The following is a 25,183-nucleotide window of genomic DNA, read 5'->3' on the forward strand; positions in this document are numbered from 1 at the left end:
GCTTCCTTCAGGCAGCATCTGAAATGTGCAAATTATCAGTCTGGTCTTGGTATCTTCATGTGTCCCCTGTTAGCAATGGATGGGTGTTAGCACAGAACATGATGGTGCTGCCCCCTGATCCCGAAGCAATCCTAAGCTTGGTGCAGCATCAGGCTGAGGGAACCTGTGCAACAAGATGTCACAGAGAAGATATGGGGTGCCCCGATGGACCCCACAGCACTGAGCATAGCGACAGAATATTGAGCAAATCAGACAGATTCTGATGTTTTAACCATCAGCAAACTACCAGGACTATTTTGGGGAGTTATTTTGCTCCAAGGGGTGTATTAGACTGTCAGTAGCACCTAGTTCGATGTAGCAATTACATGAGAGTACAGGGTTATACTTTATTCTCCACAGAAGACATTCCACAGCCCTTCCAGTAAGAGTCATTACTGTTATAAGTAGTTGACATGTATTGTCATTGTATTCACTGATAGGAAGAAGATAATTACAGTTGTATCATGTGTGCTTAGACTTAGGTCTCTGGCCGAGCAGATAACATCCAAACTATCTATCTGCATAACTTAATAAAAAATAGACCAACTTCTCACATCAGTCCATTCTACAGCTAACGACCAGTATTTTGCTGTATTATAGAGTATCGAACAAGCTTATACTGTCACGTGCCTATAGACTTTTGCTTTAGCCAAAGGCAAAACAAGTACAGGAAAACACATTAAAATACATCACAGAGTGCTATATACTTCCCAGACTGCCCAAAGCCGTACAACTACACAGTTGCCTTTCAAGTGTATTTAGAAGCTTTCTGCTGAATTTGGTCAAAATTAAACTGTGTTTCTATGAGTCCTTGCCCTTTCTGTGATTTTATTTATTTTTGACTGGATGCCTGATAACATTTAAACATGACATAGAGAAACTGCAACACTTCCTGCATCTTCATCCACCCTGGGGATGACACCAGGTAGGTGTCTACTCCAACCTGTGGGGGCAATGAATTTTTTCTAGCTGATGGGTATACGTGGGCCTGGTCCAGTAAAAGGGACCACCACTCTGATCATCTAGACAGACCTTCTGCATGACACAACCCCAGAGAATTTCCCCTTGTGATGCCTGCAGCAAGTCTGCAACTTCTGGTTGAGCAAGAGTGTATCTTTCAGAAAGGCAATTGTGAGCTGTCAATCAAATGGAACGTGCACCCACCTGACCAACCAAGCCAAAGCAGGTGTAATTCCAACCAAACCTCCAGATCAGTGTGGGAGCTTTGTGGTCCCCAAGCCTTTAGCTGTCTGAGAAACTTCTTATTGGGAGCTGTAAGGGTAGGAGGGCAGAGAAGCGACTAGGCACCCATACACAGGACTGCAGGGGACACAGGCAAGGTGAGATGTCAGTAAATACTGATCTCCTCTGTTTCCAACGCTGGGCATGTCTGGCAGTCTCCAGCAGGATGTGGTGCAGTCTAAAGGCTAGTTCATTCCCACATGCAGCTCTGCACAGTGCTTCTCAAGCTCTTTATTAGTAGCACATGGGGCTGCATAATTAACATGTAAACAGAACTTTGGACTCCACATGAAACAAATTCCCTTTTGTTTTCAGAGCAAGATGAAAAATATCAGACTCAGCTCTTCAGCTGGATTCCTTCTGCTCAGTCCCAGAGTGAGCCGCACGGCCTGTGGGAACATTGCAAAGCAAGACATGAGACTCTGCAGAAGAAAAGCTGCCCCAGTGGCAGGGAGAGTTGTTCTTTGAGAACTAGCAATACTACTAACATGCTGGAGCTCGGGGGGCAATTTTGAAGCCAAGTCAGACAGGTTTGATTCAAATCCCTGCTTTGTCCTCAGACGCACTGCTCAACAGGTGGGTCTGGAGTGGCTTTCAATCACGATTCATGGCCACACATACACCCCCCACTCCACCGCCTGGATTGATCAGCCTATTGCAGTTTATCTCAAACCAACTCCTCGCTCAGGAGCTGCCCCTGGCTGCCATGAATCGGGCCCTCACCTGCGCATTCACTGTCAAGAACATGCCCAGCACTGCTCCCAGGGACGAAGGCAGCAAAGGGATGGGGGTGGAGTCCCAAGTGGAATCCTTGCACCCTGTTCGGCCAGAGGGGTGGCCTGTGGCTATTGCCAAGGCCCCTGTCACCTAAGAGACAGATGTTTGGTGCAACAGGGGGCCCTGAATCATGATGGATAGGCAAGAATGGCATCCACAAGAAACCCAGTACAACCTTTTCCATTCTGCTTGCAAGAAATCCTCCCCCCCCCATCAGCACTGATTTGCTCACACCCTCCCCCACTGATTCAGCCATAGCAGGAGGTTACTGTTTTCTGGCATTGACGACTGATGATGAGGCAAGTGGGTGAAGTGACAAAAGGCCCAGGAGCAGAGCATGGAACCTAGCGAAGGCCCCTGAGAGAGGGGAGGGCTTTAAGCAAAACTTGGCCTTGTGGCATGTTGTTTGTGCTAAACATCACAGCATGGAAACTTTTTACACCACGCTCGGTGTTTGCAGACTTCAAGGGCCAAGTGTGTTTATGGTGGGGGCAACCCAGGCCCGACTCACTGGGGGGTTGTAAAAACAAGCCTGGTACACAGGCACCAAAACCTTTTCAGTGAGAGCAGGACACTACAGAGTAGGGGGAAAAAGCTCCTCCCTCTCGGCCACAGTCTCTGGCTGAACCGAGGAGCTGTTAAGACAAATGGGCTGACAGCTTCCCTGCTTGTTCATCTTGAGGAGCTGCAGTTTTTCCTAAACATACATCTTAGCAAGACTGCGTGCCCAGCGCACGACCCACGCCAATGCCCAGGGATGAATGGAGGGGGAGCTGTTCCATTGTCCTTCACGCTCATTCAAGTTCTACATGAATTTCAAATACGAAGTAGTTGCAACAGCCCCTTTGTGGATGCTGTCTGTGAACGGAGCCATTGCCTGATTTGATCAGACCCGGGGGCCATCGAGCCCAGCGTCCTGTCTGCCCCATGGGCAGCACCAGCTGCTTCCGAGGGAGATGCAAGAACCCTGCAAGAGGCACATATGGGATAATATGAGAACACGCACCGTAGAAGGGATCGAAAGCAATGTCCAATCCATGTTTAGCTCCAACTAAGCTCCTGGGCTCAGTCATGTCTGCGACAGGGATCTGCCTTTTGGGAGGGAGGCTCCCAGGTCAAATGGGTCATTTTGAAGGGACAGTGTCCCAGGAAATGACCTTGTCCAAATGACCTCAAATCTACACCCCAAACTCCACGCAGGGCCCTAGCTGGCATGCCAAATTTTCCAAACAAGCTGACATTGTATGTGGATTTTGGAGCGGTTTGTAAAGGAAACGAAAACCCTTTTTTACAACCATGATGATGGAGTCACGATGGCCCTCCCATAATGGGTTAGAATAGGTCATCTTTATGGCAAGCTACTTGTAGGGAGCTCCACCTCTTTCAGCCCCAAGCTGTACAGAACTAGGGTGGCTCAGCTCACAGGCAGTCGATCTCAGAATGCCCTTTGGTGCCAGCCTGGGTAGCATTTGCCTCCCAGGAACTCCAATAATTGGACTGAGTTGTGGGCTGGAAATACGAGTTTCTCCTCACTTCTGCTACCTCCTGTCTTGTGGGTAAGGAAACAGCAAGGAGAGTCCCTTCTCCTTCCCCCGAGCCCAGCCTGTGCATCACCCTCCTGCTAGCAAGGACTGAGTTATATTGAGCAATTCACCCTGCCTTAGCTGTTCACTGATCCTGGTACTGTCATCTCCCCAACTGGGACCGAGGTGCATGAAACCCGAGCTGGCTAGAGCAGGTCACTGTTGGACCTGAACGAATCCACTTCCTATTCATTGCAACAGCAAGTAAATCAGTCCCTAATTCTCCTGCCTCCTTTTCCAGCCTGCTGGGAGTGAAGTTACTGACCCCCAGCCTCATTTGGAAATATTACGGTTAGATTTTGCCTGGGCCCGTGTAATTAGTTTTGTCAATTGAGTTATCAGACAAAAGGCCCTGGCGTTTGGTAACAGGGCTGTGCTGGGGAGGACGTGGTTCTGCTGATCTGGTTACAGTTTCTCTTAGAACTGTAATGATTATTTTGCTGACAATAGAGCCAGCTACAGCAGCTGATTAGAGAATTCCCTTCCTCATGGAGGAAAGCGGCCAGGTGTAAAGAACGGAGAGTGACTAATAGAACACCCACTCGCCCCGCTATGTTATAGTGCGACAGGTGTGCAGAGCACCGCCTAGAAAAAGAGAAGCATGAAGTCCCAGCCCTAAGAGGTTTCCCAAGCGTGGCACCTAGAGGAAGATGGCACCACAACACCTTGGAGTCTACTCACAGAAGAAAGTATCATGGGGAAATAACACCGACTCTCAACACCCGGATCCTTACTCAGGAGACTTGCACGTCAACACAACCTGATCAGCGGTCTGTGAACTAGAGTGGAGATCAAAGGACAGGCCTGAACCCAGGTGCCCCTGGACTTTGGAGTTCAGATTGGGAATTGTACTGTGCAGTTGGAGCCATCTGTTCAGGAGCCTCCTCCAGCAATTCGGCAATTCTGGCTCCAGTCATGATTGAAAAGGGAAAAGAAAGGGTCTCAATGTTTACCCCCTTCTGAATAGTTCAGAGCAAGCCAAGTTCACTTGTACAGACGTTAGGAAGAAGGATGGGGATTAGTCAGAGTGGAGGGGACGTCTCTCTTTCCAAACCAAGAAGAGCCTAACACAGAGAGATTTGGAGACAGGATAAAGAGAACCAGGCTGGGGTGGGACAAGGATCTCTCCTGGTCCCAGACCAGGAAGTCAATTAGCTGGTGGGAAGGGCAGTAAGTGTGAAGTCATTTGTACTGGCAATCAGTGCTGAAACTGTTCCTCCAAATCCACAGAGAGTGCGGAGCCAGGAGAGGAGAAGAGAGAGGGATGCGTGTGTGTGTGTAGGTACATACGTATGTACGTACACAGGCCAGGAGAAACCAGCACATTTCTCTCTAGAAAGGGTGCTGGGTACCAGACTCCTCAATTCTAGCCTGAGGTCTGGACTCAGACCCAAAATGCCAACGCCAGAAGGAAGCCCCTGGCAAGATATTTGCAGTGAAATATCTGCTGCGTCATTTGAGTATTGCACTTTTTATACAGTAATAAATCCATCTCTGCCAGAGCTCAGGATTTCACCTCGCTCCCATTGATCCATCACACAGCATCTAACACTTGCAGATAAATCATGGTCTGTAGTTGTTTAGCTTCCCCATAAACACAACCGCAATAATCCCTGCCACATGGATTTGGGACCCGACACTCCTGTGAAACAAGAACAAGCAGATGTGTGTGGCTGTGCAAGTCTGCCCTCTGCTGGCCTGAATATTTTGCACACAAGCCCACATATTCATACAGATACAATATTCTGACTAATGTATTATTAGTGCCCTCTGTAGGGTGAGCTAAGGCAGCAGCTCTCCACCTTTCCAGGCTGCTGTACCCCTTTCAGGAGTCGGATTTGTCTTGCCTACCCCAAGTTTCACCTCACTTAAAAACAACTTGCTTACAAAACCAGACATAAAAATACAAACACTCACAACACACTATTACAGACAAATTGCTGACTTTCTCATTTGGACCATGTAATTATAAAATAAATCAAGTGGAATATAAGTATTGTACTTACATTTCAGTGGACAGTATCCAGAGCAGGATAAACAAGTCATTGTCTGTATGAAATTGTAGTTTGTACTGACTTCGCTAGTGCTTTTTTTGTCGCCTGTTGTAAAACTAGATAAATATCTAGATGAGTTGATGCACCCCCAGAAAGACCTCTGCGTACCCCTGCTTTAGAACCATGGAGCTAAAGGAACAGTTGTGTCTGTTGCCTTGTGGGAGGTGAAAGCAGGGACCTCAATTTTTGCTTCTCCATGGTGTTTGTCAATATGTATTTGGAGACTGGCACGCACAAAGCGAATGAACGCAGTTCTGCTTTCGTTATCAGTAACACTGATCCAGAGCTAGTGGTTTGCAGGGCACTTTGCAGAGTGGACAGGGACCCTCTCTGAAGGTGCATACACAAGCACAGTGTAATACAGCAGGGCCAGAGGGCAGCAGGAGAGTGATCCTATTGGGTACTGGGAAGTGGGCCTTATTGGAAAGCCTGAGAGGTGGGTGGGTGCAAGCCCCAGGATAATCAGAACCTTAATCCCTGTGGACTGAGGAGAGGTTACTGACTACAGGTTAATTAGAGCACCTGGAGCCAATTAAGGCCCTGCCAGAGACCTGATAAAAACCCCCTGCTTCAGTCAGCCCAGAGAAGGGAAGGAGAGCTGACTGTAGTTTGGAGGAGCAGTGTTATTGACTGGAGGAGTGGTGTACTAGGGGAAGGAAACCCTGCTCAAGGGGAAAGAGGGTAAGAAGACTGTAAAGCTGAAGGGACTGGGACTGGAATAGGGGGTGGACCCAGGTCCCTTTTCTCCCCTACTAGGGCACTTGCAGAGCTGTCAATGCCCAAGAATAGGGGCAATGGGCAGTGCCCTGACCCACCACAGCAAGCAAAAGTGTGGGACTCCTCCAATAGCATCAGCCATTTGCCACAACAGATCAGGAATGGAGGTTAGGAAGCAGTAAAGAGCTATTGCGCTATAAAGCCTGAATGCAAACTTTAACAAGCAGCACTGGGTTGCTGGGATTTTTCTCCCCAGAGCTGTGGCTGCTTTGTGCTCTGTTGCTTGGCTTCCATTACAGCCATTTCAGTGTATCCCCTCTCCTAAAATGAGTCTGCAGGGCACAAAGCAGCCAATGTGGCTTCCAGGGTAGGCCAACAAGGAGAATAAAGTCCAGTATGTCTCCTATAGGAAGGTTAAGGGCAGCAGAACCAGGGTGTCCAACCAGGGTTTGGTGTTAGAACAGGGGTTCTCAAACGGGGGGTTGGGAGTCCTCAGGGGGTCATGAGGTTATTATGTGGGGGGGGGGGGGGTTTGCGAGCTGTCAGCCTCCACCCCAAACCCTGCTTTGCCTCCAGCATTTATAATGGTGTTCAATATAAAGTGTTTTTAACTTAGAATGGGGGTTGTGCTCAGAGGCTTGCTGTGTGAAAGGGGTCACCAGTACAAAAGTTTGAGAACCACTGTGTTAGAATATGGCCTGATCCCCTGAAGTAGGGGAAGTTGTATATCAAACAAGACTGAGCAAATAACTGGGAAACAGCACTTGGGGCCCAATCCTGCACTTGTTGAGGGAGCAGGGGACCAGCCTGGCTCCAAACTATTACATTGGAGAGGAAGAGTAGTTATCAAATCATATTACATTTGATCCAGGGTAGTTAATCCTCTGCAGTAGCATTTCATATCCTAGTCCAACCAGATCGCACTGGAGATGCACGGGCTGGCCTGGTGTATGTACCAGGCAGGCTGGGACCAGTCCATTCTGTGCACCAGTTGGTTCCAAACACCATGGTGGCAGCTGAACCCAGCCTAGAACCAAGGCTCAGTGTAACAAAATCCTCTTTTAAAGTTTGGTCTTTTAGTCCCCAAAAGAGCATGGTGCAGTTTGTGCTGCAGGACATCCTGACCAGGCACCGTTCCCAGAAAGGATGGACCATTAGCGTCAGGACTGTTATTCCTTATGGAAATGCTGTCCTCTAGTGGAGACTCTAGGGAACATGTCAGGACACAACAAAAATAAATGAACTGTGTTATTGGGGGGGGGGGGGGGGGAGGAGAACCATATGTTGTTACTAGCGGCATCATTAGCATGGTTTGAACCATCACTCCATGAGCACGTCAGCTCACAGAAGCTAAGCAGCATCTGCCCTGGTCAGCACTAGGATGGGAGATCTCGAAAGAGAAGAGGAGGAGGGGTGTGGCAGAGGGTCATTGACTGAACGTCCAATACAGATTTAAGTCCATGCTGTAGGACGACAGCCAGGAGCACTGGAGGCTGCTGACTCAGCTAGTTACAATGAGAACTTTTGCCAACAAGCTAGTAGGTTATTCAGTGATTACAAATAGTCTAAGTGGTGTTGACCACTGGAGTGACTGTGTTCTCCTCATCCAAGTTCCACTTGGTGTTTCAGTTGAGTCTGGTATGTGGCACTTCCTGTCTCGAATGAACTGTGGGATGCGTTCTGTGATGCCACCTAAGCTCCTGTGGGAAATGCTGTGAGATGCAGGGATGACGTGGTATTAACAGTGTATACGCTGGGCAGGATTAGTTATGTCTACACCAAGATCTATAGACAAGTCCCAAGAAGATGCTAGAGAATAGATTTGACTGGCACTCATTGGGAGTGGCCTGTTTGACTACCTTTGTGATAGGGTGACCACTACAGCCCTATGTGGGCTAACAAACCTTTGATCTCACCCCAGAATGACCTGTCTATGTGGGAAGGTTTGGAGAGTTTTTTGAAAAACTTTTCTTGACGTTTCCTCTCAGAGAGAGTCCATTGAGGGAAGCAGTCCAGCTGTGCAGGCCTCCTAGAGGGAGGGAAAGACCCTGCATTACAGAAACCTCACTGTCCCTCTCATGGGGTCCTTCCTGAAACAGCGCCCACCTGGGAGCCAGGGACACTGGAGGGCAGCCTCTGTGCTGAGTGCCTGGGCGCTCCTGTAGGTCTCCACTTGGCCAGACTCCGAGCAGGAGGGAGCCCTCTTTCCATGGCCCTTCAATTCTGGCCTTCTGGAAAAGTCCTCTATTAGAGAAAGGTCACTTTCCCTAGGCAGCCTAACCAGCCCTCCTGTAGCCTCCTATCAGACAAGAGGATCCTCTGTCTCCTGTTACTCCATGGGTTTCATTGCTATAGGGCTTTTCCAGAGTGATCTCATTGACTGTGCTGGTAAAGCAACCAATTACAAAGCCACTTGCAGGCCCAGTGGGTCCAAACCATCTCCTATTAAAGACAGTGGAAAGGCTCCATTGCCTTCAGTGAGGGTACAGGAGGCCCTCAGGCAAGCTGCCCTTGGCCCCGGCCGCTTTCCATGAGCGCTCCCTCCCTGTGCTCCTGGAGCACCCCCCTTGTACCATGCCAGTCAGCAGCTCTGCAACAGCACAACATTGTCACATACAAGTGATATGAGGCCAATTCTGCATGGGGCTAGCAAAGCCACTGCTGTGTGGGGAGGGTCCAGACAATGGTGGCTGGCCATGCAGAGATCCTCTCTGAGAACCTGGAGCTGCTCCTCTCCCCCACCCGCCCCAGTTGGTGGGAGCAGTCACTGAGCATAAGAGCACAGCCTGTGTGAGGAAATCCAGTGGTAATCACCAATAGCTGGAGGAGAAATCAGTCTCCCTTTAGCTTTTTGGATGGGAAGGGGGCATCTCCTCTTTCCAGATAGTCAGCACCCCCAGCCTCTTTGCCTCACCCGTCATCCCCCTGCCATGTGTCCTTTGTATTCCTCACTTCTCTCCAACTCCACTGACGGCCTGACACAAAACCTTGTAACCCCTGCATGCTGCCCACTGACACGCTGCAGTCAGCTCCAAGGGCCTGGTGCTTTGATGTGGGCAATCAACATTCACCCTCTAATTCCCAGCCCTAGACTAGCAAGGGAGGGGAGCAAACCGCCCCGGGTAATACTACAGGTACCTTGTAAACTTCAACATACACAAGTAACCCAAAAAGAACAGGAGGACTTGTGGCACCTTAGACTAACAAATTTATTTGAACATAAGCTTTCGTGAGCTACAGCTCACTTCATTGGATGCATTCAGCCAATGAAGTGAGCTGTAGCTCACGAAAGCTTATGCTCACCTTTGTTAGTTTCTAAGGTGCCACAAGTCCTCCTTTTCTTTTTGCAGATACAGACTAACACGGCTGTTACTCTGAAACAAGTAACCCAGTTAGACACTGGATCAGACTACTTAAAACAAATATTTAAGCCTCAAAGCTGAGCCCACTTATTATCTCCCTTAATCCCACTTTATAAACCCAGGTTCAGTCTGCATCAGTAAGTACTTTAAGATGGAAAGCTTTGCAACTGTGAAGAGTTAATTCAGACTTGCATTTGGTAACCGTTATTGTGTTCTAGTAGAAGGTCTGGGCCCATTATGCTAAGTGCTGGGCAACTCATATGAAGACTTCCTGTCCTAAAAAGCCTAAACTCTAAATAGACAAGACAGACAAATTACAACGTGCTTTTTCTTTTTCAGATGGGGAGCTGCAACAGAGAAACTAAGTGACCTGCCCAGAGTCCCACATGGAGTCAGTGGCAGAATTGGAAATTGAACCCAGGTCTTGAGTTCCAGGCCTGTGCTGAACCAGAAGAGCACTGTTTTCCTAGTAAACGTATGATCATGTAGCTGGAGGAGGATCAGTGAGAGACAGGACAACACCTCTGAAAAGGTAAAGCTCTCCCATTCGTGTTGCTTGCCGTGTGTGAGGCACATGGACCTACCTCTCTCAACCAGAAGGTGGTCCAAGCGAGCTGCGCTTCTGCTGGTGCTACATGCAGTTACCTGTATAGAGGGAAGGAGAAAAGTTCTTTATTTGCAGACATGCAACAAGTTACAAACTCCTGCTGGAGACCTGTTAAACCTGATACAAACTCAGCTACAAGCCAGAAGGTTTCAGGCAGGGCTGGGAGCTAAGCTAGTCTCACATATTTAGGGAGGAGTTTGCCAGGAAAACTCACTGCTGGGCAATCATGTTTTCCAAACTATCTAGAAAGCCTGATTTCATGCGCCACTCACTGTAGGTCACCAACTCTCACTGGACTGCAACATAGGGGTAACGGTGCCAGATTGGCTTTCTTGAGCCACACAGCAGGTAAAGCACAGGCCACAGAAGGTCTGAATTCCCCCTCTTTGATCAGAGCTCGCTCGAGGGAGGCTGCCAACAACTGTCACAACTGTGACCCTTTCTGAGGTGTGGACACTAAGAATTCCTTCAAAGGTAGAAACGTACCAACTCTTGCTGGTGGCCGCTCTCTTTTTCTTAAAATACTTAATTAGCTTTAGGAAAAACAAATTTACTCTAGACACATTCAAATCATTGTCATTTATTTAGGTTTTTGCAGACTCAATAATAAAAATGGACAGTTGTGTCTCTGTTCTTTACTGCACCTAAACAGACACACCCATAAAACATGCAAAGCATTTTAAGACTTGCTAGCTAGTAAATCTGCTTCTGTAAGAAGTGATACTTGTATATTTGTTAATATCACTTCTCACAGTAGCAGATTTACTCAGCCCTGGCAAGCTGGGGGACAAAGCAAGCCCTGGATGGGGGTGGGGGGGGCAGAGCCCCAAACCCTGTGACTGGGGGATGGAGCCCACTGAAGCCTGAGCCCCACTTCCCCCAGGAAGGTGGGGATTTGGGAACTCTCCTGCAGTCTGGTGCCAGAAGGCAGCAGGGACCAGGCTCTGCTGGTGGCCCAGGGGAGGCCTGCTGCTTCCCCCCCCTCCCAATCATGACCCAAGAGGCTGTGGCTGCAAGAAAAGCCCCTGGTGGCTGCATGTGAGAAACTGCCAGTGCCATTCAGAGCTACTCGGGGTGAGTTAAAATGGGAGATGAATAGGAGCCTTGTGTGTCAGAGAAACTGACTCATTGCTTTTCCCTTGCAGAAAATGGCTGCAAGCAGGAACTGAGGACTGGGTCTGGATCCTGGGAGCCACCCTCAGTGTTGCAGCAGGAAAGGTAGGTTGGGTTAAGTTGATTTCCACAGTTAGGGTTAAAGCCATGTGATGTCAGGAGGCGGATGAAACTCCAATATGCTTTTGATGCTTAAAGGGTTTGTGGGCATGCCAGGCTTGGGTGAGGGCCCTGAGCATCCCAGCCCTGCCCCCAGGAGGGAGAGTTTCAAACACTCATTAAGCAACTCACTGGTGAATGGGCAGGGCTCTCCCCTCCCAGGCCTTGGCACGAAGGATGGGGCTCATTACAGGGAGGAAATAGCCCTGGTTGAGTGGTTGCTGCCCAACTGTACTGGGGCAGGGCCAATGTGGGGAGACTCCTTATGAGCAACTGTTTCCCAAGCCTACAGTGAGAGAGCACAGAACTGCTTCTCATGCTGCAAGACCTGCTCAGTGGGGCCTGATACAAAGATAAAGTGACTAAGGGAACATGAGGAGCATCTCTAGAGCACTCCTGAAGGCTGGGCTAGGGGCAGCTGTAGCAGGAAAGGCCCAAACACACAAGCTCTTTGGAGCAGAGGCCATCTTTTTGTTGTGCTGGGAGCTGTACATATGCAGTCAAGCCCAATCCCTGTTTAGGGATAGGGACTGGTGCTTCACTAGTCACCAGGTTAAATGAAACAGGGGACTGGAGAGAGGAGTTTGCACTGCAGCTTTGATGGAGAAATAGCTCCCCCTTGGCTCAGTACAGCCTCCCAGTTACTTGCCTAGCAAGAAGCATTACTTAGCACCTGTGATCTGTAAATATCAAAAGGTTACCTGGAATGGCCCCTTTCATTCCAAAGGAAAGCAGTGTGTCATTGGTGTGGAGTGTTGCTCTGGGGGCTGTATTTCAGTGCATCAAGGAATCCTTCATCCAGTGGAAGCGGCAGAGGGAATTTAGGTCACCAGAATGCAAATACTCTATCTGGAACCTTACCAGGAGTCTGGGTTCACACCCTGCCCATCCTACAAGATGCAGGAGCAGTGAGGTAGCAAGAGATCTAGTGTTTCTAGGGCTTCTCTAAAATGCTAGAGGGCTAGCACAAGGGATGAGGGGTGTGGATTTAATTTTAAATCTCACCTGACGGACACCCCCTCCAGGAGCAGAGGGCGTCCTAATGTAACCCACTGCAATAGTACAGTGGGAGGGCTGCCTGCAGAATTCCTGCTGCTTCCCAGCTGTATTTATACCAGGCCATTGCTGGCCTGTCCAGCCACCAGGATCATTCCCAAGCACACTCTGGCCAGAAGCTGCTGAACTAATGGGATCACAAGGAAAGGAGATCTAGCAGAGCTGGTGCCAGCTGGTCAATGGTGATCATGCTACTGTGTTCATCTTGCACCTGTGAGCCATTAGTAACTGGCAATTCCAGCTCCCTGAATCTAGAACCCCTTTCTATCTTACACAAGGGTACACTTTATAAGAGCAGCAGTATTCCACCCCTGCTAAGACCACATTGCCCAGGGGATAGGGCACTGGGCTGGCATCCCAGTTCTGCCATTGACCAACTGTGTGACTTACTGATCCAACACATTGTCTGTTTGTTGTAAGCTGTTCGGGACAGGGACTGTCTTTAGCTGTGTGCTTGTCCCTCAGTTTTAATAAAAAAACCCACCCAGAAGAGCCTGTTGCTAGAGGACATACATAGCTACAATACTTTAAATCCCAGAATCCTGGGAGTTAGTCATAGCAGAAATAGCTATGAACCAACAGCCTGTAAGAGAAGAGTTTAATCACTAGGCAAGTGATGATAAAATATGGCTTTTAATAAGCCAGCATAAAAAACAAACACTGACGGGAAATGACAATGGTAGAGGAGCATGTAAGGAGACTCCTGGGTTCAATTCCTGGCCAATACAGAGCTGTGTATTGTGTGGGGAGGAGAGAGGTTATTGTGATGTAGGGTGCTGTAGTGTGCCAGATACAGAGCACAGCTTTGCATAGACTCAGTGTTTAGACAACACTGAACAGCTGACTACCCTCTAATTCCTGCTCTTTATTTTAAACAAAAGTTGCCCTCCAAGCCAACAGTAAGTGTGTATCATGTAAAAGCCCATTATTAAATAATGCCTAGCATCACTCTAGCCTTTTGAATAAGGTCCTGTTTACAACTTGCCATTTCAAAAGGCACTTGCAACTTCATGTAAAACTTAAATGGATGCTAAAGCATCCAAAGCCTGCAGAACAGACTTATGAATAGTGATGGATAATTTTCCCCAGCTGTAACTTTCCAAAATGACCTAAGAAAAACCATAGATTTTGCACCTGTCTAATTAGCATAGTTCACAGTAACTTTTTTGCATTTAAGGCAAGCATTAAGTATAGAAATATTCAATATGCTGGTCATTTGTTAATAGAATTGAACAGAAATGAAACCCATATAGATCAAGCCAGCCTAATAGATACAAAGATTACATGCTCAGTGTCTTCAGGTGATCTAACACTGCTGTAGTGTGTACATTAGGCAACAAAATACCTTTAGTTTGGGGAGCCATACTCTTCCAAGTGTCCCTGCTGCACAAGCAGGAGGCTCCAGGGCACCTTCCTTTTGTTACTGTGTAATGTGGTTAAAAAAACAAAACAAAAAAACAGGCATTGGTAAGAGACAGCTTGATTATCCCCAGGTGGCATTTACAGATACATAGGCCATGAGAGCTCAGAACAAATTTTTAAAATGTCCTTGCACAATAGTCAGATCTTAAAAATAAAATACTTTATTGATAGTATGAATGTTTAACACGTTTAATGCTGTCAGCTATAAAAATGATTAAAGACTTCCGCTTGGTACATTTGGCTTTACAAATTTACAAATGTTAATGAATACTAGTGTATACATTTTGCACTTCATCATTATAACCCCCTCAGCCAGTGACACAGCTCTGCAGCAATGTCTGCTTATAACTCAGACATGAATCATAGAAGTTTTAGTTGCTTCCACACAGAATCTACATCAAAAATTTAAATACTAACCCTAAATTTCTTGATTAGCTGAAACCATTTTAATAGTTGTGCTTTGTTGAAGAAAGGCTACTAGCAAAAATACACTTTTCTCTTGCATTCCCCCTCCCCATATTACATTGCAGAAGAAATACAGTATTCAGTGCATTTCCTAAGAAATAAACTTCACTATAGTGTATATCTCGCTCTAGAGTCATATCATAAAGAAATGGTATTGCCACTTAAGATTAGGGTAAAAGCAAGAAAACAGGTCAGAGCAGTTGCTGGAATGATACTCTAGCTAAAATCCAGTCACTCCTCAGTTTTCAGCTGTTACTCTTATCAGGAGAAAAATCAAATTTTAAATGTGCTTTCCTAAGAGTCTCTACCTATTTTGCTATAGGGTACTACTATTTTTCTTAAAGTGTAAACTTTATTATTTAGAAGTCTGTAAAAATATATCTAACCATCTCCACTGCGTTATACCATCATATGGGTCATTTTTCAGCTTGGAAAAGAGATGACTAAGTGGGGGGATATGATAGAGCTCTAGATAAAATCATGACTGGTGAGGAGTAAAGTGGTATTGACTCCTTCTCATAATACAAGAATTAGGGGTCACTAATAGGCAGCAGGTTTAAAACAAGTTTGTTTGTGTTTTTTTTTACCACAACACACGATCAACCTGTGGAACTCCTTGCCAGAGGATGCTGTGAAGGCCAAGACTATAACAGGGTTCAAAAAAGAGCTAGATAAGTTCATGGAAAATAGGTCCCTCAAGGGCTATTAGCCAGGATGGACAGGCATGGTGTTCCTAGCCTCCTGTTTGCCAGAAGCTGGGAATGGATCACTTGGTGATTACCTGTTCTGTTCATTCCCTCTGGAGCACCTGTCAGAACACAGGGCTAGATGGGCCTTTGGTCTGACCCAGTATGGCTGTTGTTGGGAGGGTGGGGGAGAAAGGGGTTGGCTAGGACACCATCTATTAAAACAGTTCAAGAATTCTGTCCTATAAATTAAGACTCTGAGCTGGAAGAGACCTATTAGCATATATAAGAATGCATCTTTCCAACCACTGCAGGAATCTTTACAATAAAGTATCAAGTGCTTTGTTCAGTTATGTGCTGAATAACTAAAACAGAGGAGCAAGCACCCAACTGTGGGCCCCATGTTGCTATAGGCAGAATGGTTAAAAATGGCCTGACATCAAGCAGCAAAACTGATCTTTAAGTTTCAGATCAGTCTTACAATCTGTGCCACTTGGCATTTGGGATACACACTCATTTGGGTTAGATTCCAGTCTCCAGACTAACCCTGATCTCTGTTGTATCTATCTTGTTACATTTAGTGTCCATTACTGTAGTATCTTCACACACTAGATTATGCTGTCCTATTTGAAGGTGAGTAGCATAAGTTTGCCATTCACTTCACAGCACAGGCAAAACTTATTGCATGTTTGTTGCAAATTGAACTTAACGTCTTCCTCCAAAAGTTAGGCAGACTTTCTAATTTAAAAAACCTCCTGCTCTCTTGTTCTATAATCTTAAAAGTGTATTTCTACCTTTTCTTTATGAATTATGGAGAACTTCAATAACATAACCACACTAAGATTTATATCTGCATTGTGTGTAACATGTACATCGGTGCATCTATCTATACATATATGCATATCTATATAAAAGTTAATTTGGTTCCATAGCTGCAGCCAATGAGGCTAGCAGGATCCTTTAGCAAACTGATCAGTAAAATTTGTCAGTCTGACATACAGTATTGTTACAAAGTGAGCAATTTAAGTTATTGCTTTTGATTATTAGTAAAGATCCTATCTTACTGTATAGAATGACTAGCAATTTCTCTTTTCAAGTAATAGCAAGATCCTTATCTCACAAGTTCTACACATACCATCTGATGAAGTGAGCTGTAGCTCACGAAAGCTTATGCTCAAATAAATTGGTTAGTCTCTAAGGTGCCACAAGTACTCCTTTTCTTTTTGCGAATACAGACTAACACAGCTGCTACTCTGAAACCTGACATACCAGTAGATTGCTTGAAGTTTAAAATCAAAGGTGAAGCACCAGGAATGAATCTTTAGCAATTTAACCTACAGTGAGACTATGTGGGAAATTAATGAACTGCAAGAAACTAGCACCCTGACTGTTTAATGCTGCCACTGTTTTTGGACAACTCCAGTGGAAAAGAAAGGGGATTGGGCTGCACAGAGCTAAACAGTAGGACCAAAATCTACCCTAATGCACTCGTGCATCTCCTCTACTGTCAACAGGAGATGCATCCTAACATGACAGGGCAAAACTGGGGTCACTCTGTGGTCACCTTTTGAAAGATGTTCATTCTGTAGCATGTTATTTACAAACTTGATTTAACAACAATGGGGAAGGATTAAAAACGTGATTTAAACATCCATGATTCACAGAAGAGCTGTTATTTCTGCTGTTAGATGGTCCCTTTTTTGTTTTGTACAGAAAACCACATTCATATCTTAGGCTTAGTTCAGGCACTTTTTATACAGTGTTCATCTGGAATAAAAATTTGCACAAGTGATTTCTGCACAATTTAAAATGAATGCTTCAGCCCCATTATAGTTTGCTCCCAGCACACTTTTCTTCCCTCCCCGTTTCATTTGACGGCTGGCATGAGACACCTTTAAGAGGCTACCTTAGCTCTATAGTTCAGGTTTATACATCAACAAATTATTTCCTACCTATTTTTTAAAAAGAAAGTATGCTAGATGTATTCTACAGACACATTCTGCTACTACCCAAATAAATAACATGGAGTGGATAAAACAGTGTCTCAGCTCCAGGAAGCTAAGCCATGGAATGCTACGTTCACGTTTTCTAAAGACTAGCTCTTAGTTGGCAACAGTATCTCAATGTCTTTACCATTTGCTACTACAGCATTGTTAGAGCAGCTACTTGCCAAGTCCATGGTAGCACCAACCGAGGATGCCTGGGAAGGGGTTTTGGTTAGTGGGGTAGGAGTTGCTGGGGACTGAGCCAGGCCAGGTTTCTTTGGAGGAATAGGTGGAGGGTTCCCCCTTTCTGCTCGAGGGATTGTTGGGGATTTAATTCCAGGAGACAATGGGCTCAGCGGGCTAGAAACTTTGCCCGGGCTGGACTCGCTTTTTGGACTCCCCGTGTTTGCCAGATTCCGATAGTCTGTGCCAAAGGGCGAACTATTCGCAGAGACTGGCTTCATAGGTCCTTGCTGACTGGTGAATCTGGAAAGCACCTGAGTGACTGTGTTGCGGGCTAGCTGTTTGGCAGCGGAGTTGTCTGCAAGGGTAGGGGACAAATCCCTCGATGGTGGGCTCTGCAGGCCACTCGACTGATGGTCCTGATCAGCTTGGGACTGAAATTTGTGCCTGGCAGCATGGAAACGTTGGTTGATCCCCACCTGATAGGACGACTGGTAACCAGGGCTGTTTCCTGAAGCTCCTACCGAACGTTTAGTCAGAACTGGGGACGAGCATGGAGAAGATGTCAGAGATGAGGCAGCTGTACTGCTGGGAGAGAGAGATGTCCCACCAGAAGGAAGCTGTGGGATCATATACACAGGAGATTCTGTTCTTACAGGGGAACTTCCATTCTCAACTGCACTTTCTGGGACTGGCCCAACAGGCTTCTCTCTCAGTGGTGCCTGGTTCTCTGCTATGTCTGTCTGCTCTAGCTCACCGCTTGTTTGCATGTCTGTGTCACAGTGCCCATTTGCTTTAGCATAGGGATGGGCAGGTGTGGCAGGGCTGGGCAAGGCCATGTGTGCAGTTATGCCCGCACTGCCCAGATTGATTCTGTCTGCCTGGGAGCTTTCTGTCTGGCAAGACACAGACCTCACCAGTGGGCTCTCTGTTGCTACAGCTCTGGACATTGCTGAGGGGTTTTGCTCTGAGTGCTCAGCATGGCTGGTGCCCTGGCAAGGAACCTCCAGTTCTTTCAGGGCTTTCTTCAGGCTCTCCAACTCTTCCTTGAGTGCCTTTGTCCGGTTCTCTTCTCGATTCAGCTTGGCTCTCAGCTGTTCTCTTTCGATGTCGAACTCAGAGAGCTGCTTTTCCACCTGTGCCTCCATCTGCAACCCCCGCTTCTTCTTGGAGGCCAGCTCTTCCTCTAGCTTGCCCACTTTGCTCCTCTCTTTCTCCAGTTTCAAGCTCAGCTCCCCTGCCTTCTGTCCCTCTTCCACTACCTTGGCTGTGGCTTTCTTGCACTCCAGCACAAGCATGGAGGACAGCTGCTTGTGGCGTGCCCTCTCTTCCTCCAACTGGCTTGACAGCTTCTTCTGCTCTTTTTCAAATTTTTTCACTTGGGTCCTTTCAAAGTCCAGCTGGAAAAGAAGACAGAGTTCTCAGAAGAAACTAAACAGCCTCCCATATGCAAATGAGACAACTTTCAATACCCCAAAAAACTAATGTGGTAGAGCTGCAGATAAGAAGCTTTCCTCATCTACCTGAGCTCACGATCCTATATTTTTCAGCAACAGAGAGTCTCATTACCACCACACACGAAGACACATGGTTCCCTGTTCCACTTTAGGTGTCTGTGAGGTCACCAACTCTTGTATGGCTAACAACTCAAATCTGTTCTTGGCATGTATGTAACATTAGCATTAACGTACCACTTTATATAGTCACTGATGGGAAATTTTCAGATGTTTACCTTGAGCGTAATATACACCAACGGTCTAGCATACAGAAGTTTCTCTTACTGGTTCCACCTCCCTATCCCCTCCCCCCCCAATCTGCTTTACAATGCCATTTAGAAATGTTTATGGAAGTCTAAAGTCTAACACTATAGCTTTTTATCGTTCTTGTGTTACAGATCAAGCAGTAACATGCATCTGCATTCTTATGGCTCTCTGAACAAAAGTATACCAATTCTTCCCCTACGAGTTCAGGAGTTCGGCACCAGTACTGCAAAGTATCAGAAAGCCACAGGGTACAACTCGGATTGTTTTGCCTTTAAGTTCAGCCTGCTTCATGAGTTTTTTTCCATTTTAAGGCTGAAACAAGCTTTCTTAACCTGTGAACATTGTAACTCATTTCACACATGGAAAACTGGGCAGGACAAAGCTGGTATTTTATATCGGGTTAACAAAAGCCATGAAATGTAGAGTCTCAGATCCTTAATATTTATTTACAATTCAGGTACAATTAGACAAATGTTATACTAAATCTGGGTGATGAAGCAGATCTGTATGTTCTGACAGCATTCAGCTTTCTGGGGGGAAGGCAATTATTAACTCCCAAGACACACCTGCTGAGTCAGCCGCTCCCGCTCCTTCTCCAACATGTAGGTGACATCATCTCCTTCAGCAGTGTCCTGGGCATGCCGCTGCCTCTCTTCCTCAAGATCCAGTATCACCTTCCAAACACAGACACTTCAGTCATCTTTTTATGGAAAAGCATTTACATACATGCTCAGAAACCCACTCTCCATGTGCCCTTATTTTAGCCTTCAATAAATAATTTGTATGTTTGTCTCCAGTTTGTAGGGCAGCTTTAAAAATGTATTTTCCTCACAGAATTTCAGTTTTAGCTGGTGCCTGAGAGAGGATTTACTAACAAGGTCATTAAGATAAAAACCAGGAGCATATATACAGCCTCATGAGTATGTTTTTAGATATTGGTTCAAGGGAAATTTGCATTATGATATGCAGTTCTCTTTTACTCCTGGGGGAATTCTGCATCACTGTGCATGTGCAGAATTTATATCCCCTGCAGAAAAATTATTTTCTGACAGGGAAACAAAGGGAAGCCACAAGAGTGGTCATGTGACCCAACCCAGCAGTATGTTTTAGGTGCCCAGGGCAGTCAGCAGAGAGGTGGGGCAGGGGACCACCTGGGTGGTGGCTCCTACCCTGGGCCAGGCTCAGCAGCTTGGGCTGGGAAGGACAGGACTTCATCAGACCCACCCCCAGAGTTCTTCCCCCCACTGCAGAAAGCTCTGCAATCTCCTGCACCCATTGCTCCTCAGCTGCAGGGGGGGGGGGGAGGGATCCCTGTATAGGGAGCTGCTCCACCATCCACCCAAACGCTCACACTCAGAACCCCCTCAATGAGCCCAAGACCCCCCTGCTGAGCTCTATCCACGTGCATCCAGATGTCCTGCACACTTATATCCTGCCCAAACCTGGTGCACCTGGCATGGAGGGGCAGGATTGGTCCTTGCGCTGTGTCAGGGTTGTGTGCAGCCCCACTGCTGAGTCTGTCCTCCAGGAGAGGAGCTGAAAAGTGATCTCCCAACCTCCCTGCAGCCAGGAGCCTGTGCTTCCCCAATGCCATGCTGGAGCCTCCATATTAATTTTACAAATAAAATTTGCAGAGTTTTAAAATATTGTGTGCAGAATTTTTACGGCACAAAGTGCCCTCAGGAATACCTTTGCTGTGTCCTGGGAGAGATTTGAAGCTTGCAGCACAAATATTTAAGCCTGATTTGACAAAACAAATGTATTTTAAAATAACTCTAATTTGTTCTAACACTTGAAACAAAACTGCCTGCTATAAGGCCCAGTCAAGAAGCTCCTTCAAATTCTACCCTGAATTAAAATAACAGATTCCATTAACTCAGAAGAGTCAACATACAAACTTTCCAGTCAGATACTGCAACTCTGCAGTATGTCATGACCAAAATTCCAGTTCTCCCAAACAAATTCACCAAGAACTCAGCATCTACTCAATCCTTCTGACAAAGTCATTTTCTAGATATCTTGCACAAACATATCAGTGCACCTTATGGGGAGGGCTAATTTGCATTTAAAAAGTGATTATAGCCAAATACACAGCTGAAAAAGTGAAGTAATGTTTCGTATTTATTCTTTCAATGACTTACATGTCAAATTACTTAGTAAATTGAGCAAAGATAACTTCCAAATGTCTTCTCTACACACACTGCCTCAGATCTAAAAGTCAAGTTGCTTTCTGCCTCTCACATTGATGTAGTAAATATGCTGCAATCAGAACTGCTTTAGACAGTGGTGGCATTAATGTAAAAGGCAGAATAGAATCCAGCTCGCTGTCTCATAGCCAATACAGGAGTAAAAGCTTATTTTGAATCTTACTGGCCAACATCATTAACTAGACACAATGGGCCCATTTTTTCTCTCGCTCTCTTACTTCTAAAGGGAATAGACCTATTTACATGAGTGCTATAAGCAAGATTTACAGAATCAGGCCACAGCAAGAAGTGACTTTGCTGAGAAGGAGTCATTTTTGGATAATGGCTTTTAGTTCAGACAAGCCACCAGATGACGAAATTCATATCTACTAATTTGTTGCTGCTTCCCTTACTTTACTGGTTGCAGTGTCTACACTGGTAGCAAATATTGGTTTGACTCTGTTTGGAGAGGAACAAAAAAAAACAAAACAAAACTGGTTGACACCCTTCAAAAACCTGAACTCTGCAAACTAAGTACACTGAAGAGCAAATAAATTAAAGAGTTGTGAGATTCCAATGAGTCCAGGTCAGTGGAAGTTCTTGTTTGTCTTCATACTTAGGTGCAGCTTTCCACTGTAAGCCAGATAAGCACAGCTCTGGAGAGGTGGGGCCTCCAAAGAGAGTATGGCCAGAGCTTTTACTAAGTGTGCCTTTACTATGCATTCATGCCAATTTGGGAGACGGTTAAAGCAATATTAAAAATACCCCTTGTTAAACAATATTTTTGGAGGAAAAAATGTGTACATGTGATAAAGTCTATAAGGAGAAGCTGCATACCAACCAATTATATTTCTCTTTTAAATAATCAAATATAGACCATTCAGTTAACCCACAGGCATAGTTCAATTCTGTTTTTGCTCTGAGAGCTCAGTGCTGCTGTGAATTGGCAAAGCTTTCTGTGTGATGACATGTAAATGAAAGGACTTTTTTCCCCCTAAGTTTAGTTCGTACTATACTTCCCCAATCTGAGTAAGCTATTTCCTCCCTACATTTTCCACAGATCTCCCATTAATAGAACAGCAGCACATGTACCTTCGTATTTACAATACACAATCTTTACTAACTGTACAATATTGACCAATTAAATCTTTTTAAAGCTACAAAGTAGGACTGTTTAGCAACTACAGGAACTCCTTTTACATTTAACTTTCACTCTTTACCACACTAAAGCCAACAACATATTCCTAAAAGTACATTATTTATAGTGAGTTCTATAGAAATTAAAACCTACCTTTCTGTGCCTGCTTTCTGCAGCAGCTAGTTGAGAGAGCATTCTTTCCTGCATATTTTTGCAATGTTTCATCACTACTTTAAGGATAGACAAAGGATTGGAGCAAACTGGTTGCTTTTCGCCATGATTTCCCACCTTCAGCATCTCAAAATCTCTCTGCAGAGCCATTAACGGGTCACTGATGTTGTATTTTCCATAGCGTTCTTCAATGAAAGTGTTTCTGTGCTGGGCCTGAAATATATAAATATGTATTTCAATTTATTAAAAGGTGGTAACTGAAGAATCATACAGAAATGATGTGTCAGTTTCCAGATAGAACAAATATCCCATCATATTTTATCTCTGAGACGCAGATGTCCCTGCTGCGTGGCAGCAAGATGTGATACAGACCTAGTTATCCGCTGGAGGGATAAAAGTATCTAGCATTGCACGTTTTTTCCTGATGAAAGGTGCTGGGTTAACAGAGACTAAAGAGCTCTACTAATCCATAGGACAGATAGACTAGAAGCTGGGGCAAGCAATACAGCAAGCTTCTTCACAATGACCGCACACCGACTTCTAAATGGGCGATTAGTGCAGCCTCCATGGCCCATTTAGTCCTTGCCATCTCTGCTGATGCTGATAACAAGGGGGCCCATACAGGTCATGGTTTTTGTGGCGAATGACTAGTCCTTTGAGACCTGGACATAGTCGAAATAACTTATTTCACAACCCATGAAAAGCTATCAAATGGCCACAGCGCACACGGTCAATGCTTAAACAACTTTACATCCTTATGCAGCTGGTAGACCTGGGTCAAAAAATGCTCCCCCAAAACAGTCAAATGTCATGAGGGTTTTTTTTTTTTATTTTTAATTGTTGCTTGAAATTGCATCAGAATTTTTTGATTTTTTTTTTAAACCAACCCCAAGCACAGCACAATATTTTGTTGAAAAATTTAGGTTCCCCCCCACCGTCAAAACACAAAAATTTATCTGAAAGTTTCAACCCGTTCTAGAACCTGGGTTGGATTTACACCTACAGTATAGAAGAGACGCCAGTGTCCCAGGGCTAGACAGCATCCAGCACATCCTCTTCTAACTGATGCCTTGTCTACACTGGCACTTTACAGCACTGCAACTTTCTCGCTCAGGGGTGCGAAAAGCCACCCCTCCGAGCGCTGCAAAGCGCAGCGTAGACAGTGCCCCAGCGCTGGAGCCACTGCCCTTGTGGGAGAGCCCTCTCCCCGCGCTGGTGCCAGGCAGGTGCCACAGCAGCGCTTCAACATGGCTAATGAAGACAAGCCCTGAATGAGGAGCCATCAGTTCTTTAACAGGAATTTTACATAAAGGGGACCACCTGCTCGTCACTAAGTGTGGTGAGGACCAGTATATGCCATCCATCATGGTATAGTTTGAAGTTAATACAGAGCAGGAATGGGGTGAGGAGTCTTTTAGGGGTTTTTTTTTGTTTGTTTTCTTTTTGAGTGCTGCGTGGCTTACATGAAGTGTAGATTTATGAAGACGTTTATTTTACCAATTACCATGCCTAGCAAATCATTTTAAAAGATCAAGACTGACCTCTACCACAAGATATAGGAAGAAAAGCTAGTTTCACAAGATACATGGCAACGTGGTACCAGGGGTGGGGGGAGAGGGGAGGCGGCATGGGGATAGGGTCTGAAAGTACAAATTAAGCACAAAACTCTGTCACACTGCAAACCGTATGTAAGTGAGCCAAAGTGCAGACCCAAAAGCATGAAATTTCCATCTCTGTTTTCCTTCCTGCTAGAATCATTTCAGTTGAAACTATTGATTTCCATTTTTGCTTTCCCCAACAGGAAGCTACATGCAAGAAAAGGAATCCAGCTCCCAATGCCCATGTCTTTTGACTGTACTTAATTAAAATGCCAAAGAAACAAGAAGATGATCAATAAAAGGATTCTTTTCAACTGAAGTACCAAGGACCTCCTCTCCCCAAAATGACCCCCAAAGTTTACTCATGTTAACTGAAACCAGATTGAAGTCAAAGCTGCTTGTTTTGTTAAATTCACTGAACCATGTGGGTGGAACAGGAGATCAGGAATCTGAACTCTTAGGTTCCATTCCTGGCTCTGCCACTGAAGTGCTGTGTAACTTTGAACAAGTCTCTTCACCTCACTGTGTCTTAGCTTCCCCTCATATACAAAATAAGGTTTGTCTCCTAAGTTTATCCAAGTGAGAGTGTGTTCCACCAGTGACAAAGAATAAAAAGTGGGACAACTGCAGACTTTGAAACCTACCCTGACAAAGAGGGGTGGAGGTTTCACTAGCATTCATAAAGTCTCAAAAATCCTCAGATGCAAGGTATCAGAGGTGCTGAAAAGAAACTATTGCTTTATCACTTCCAGAATGGGAAAGATGTGCCCTTTTCTAACATTCATGTACTATACTGATACTCCGAACCCTTCCCCTGCTCCATGGGGAAAGGATGCAAAAAGGAAAGGTTTCATAGCCTGAGTTTCAACAAATGTGC

The 25,183-nt window shown here is 45.7% G+C and overlaps 1 protein-coding gene and 2 long non-coding RNA genes across 6 annotated transcripts in view; 1 reads left to right on the forward strand and 2 right to left on the reverse strand.

Annotated features, from left to right (window-relative positions):
* Positions 1-384: 384 nt before the first annotated feature.
* On the reverse strand, positions 385-14,116 carry LOC140901423 (uncharacterized). The gene is made up of 3 exons (XR_012155848.2): positions 14,055-14,116; positions 10,359-10,419; positions 385-8,441 (listed from the first exon to the last, which is right to left on the reverse strand). It is a non-coding gene; the product is annotated as an uncharacterized LOC140901423 (long non-coding RNA).
* Positions 10,122-24,840, forward strand: LOC140901424 (uncharacterized). The gene is made up of 3 exons (XR_012155850.1): positions 10,122-10,306; positions 11,527-11,599; positions 24,510-24,840. It is a non-coding gene; the product is annotated as an uncharacterized LOC140901424 (long non-coding RNA).
* CTTNBP2NL (CTTNBP2 N-terminal like) overlaps positions 14,270-25,183 on the reverse strand; it is a 214,578-nt gene continuing 203,664 nt past the window's right edge. For all 4 annotated transcript variants that reach the window (XM_073320254.1, XM_073320257.2, XM_073320255.1 and 1 more), the window contains 3 exons: positions 22,691-22,921; positions 19,780-19,887; positions 14,270-18,850 (listed from right to left, as the gene is read on the reverse strand). In XM_073320254.1, coding sequence (XP_073176355.1) covers positions 17,378-18,850; positions 19,780-19,887; positions 22,691-22,921 — 1,812 coding nt within the window. In that variant the 3' untranslated portion in view covers positions 14,270-17,377. The remainder of the gene's footprint in view (positions 18,851-19,779; positions 19,888-22,690; positions 22,922-25,183) is intronic.

The sequence above is a fragment of the Lepidochelys kempii genome, chromosome 21, assembly GCF_965140285.1.
Source record: "Lepidochelys kempii isolate rLepKem1 chromosome 21, rLepKem1.hap1, whole genome shotgun sequence".
Taxonomy (NCBI): domain Eukaryota; kingdom Metazoa; phylum Chordata; order Testudines; family Cheloniidae; genus Lepidochelys; species Lepidochelys kempii.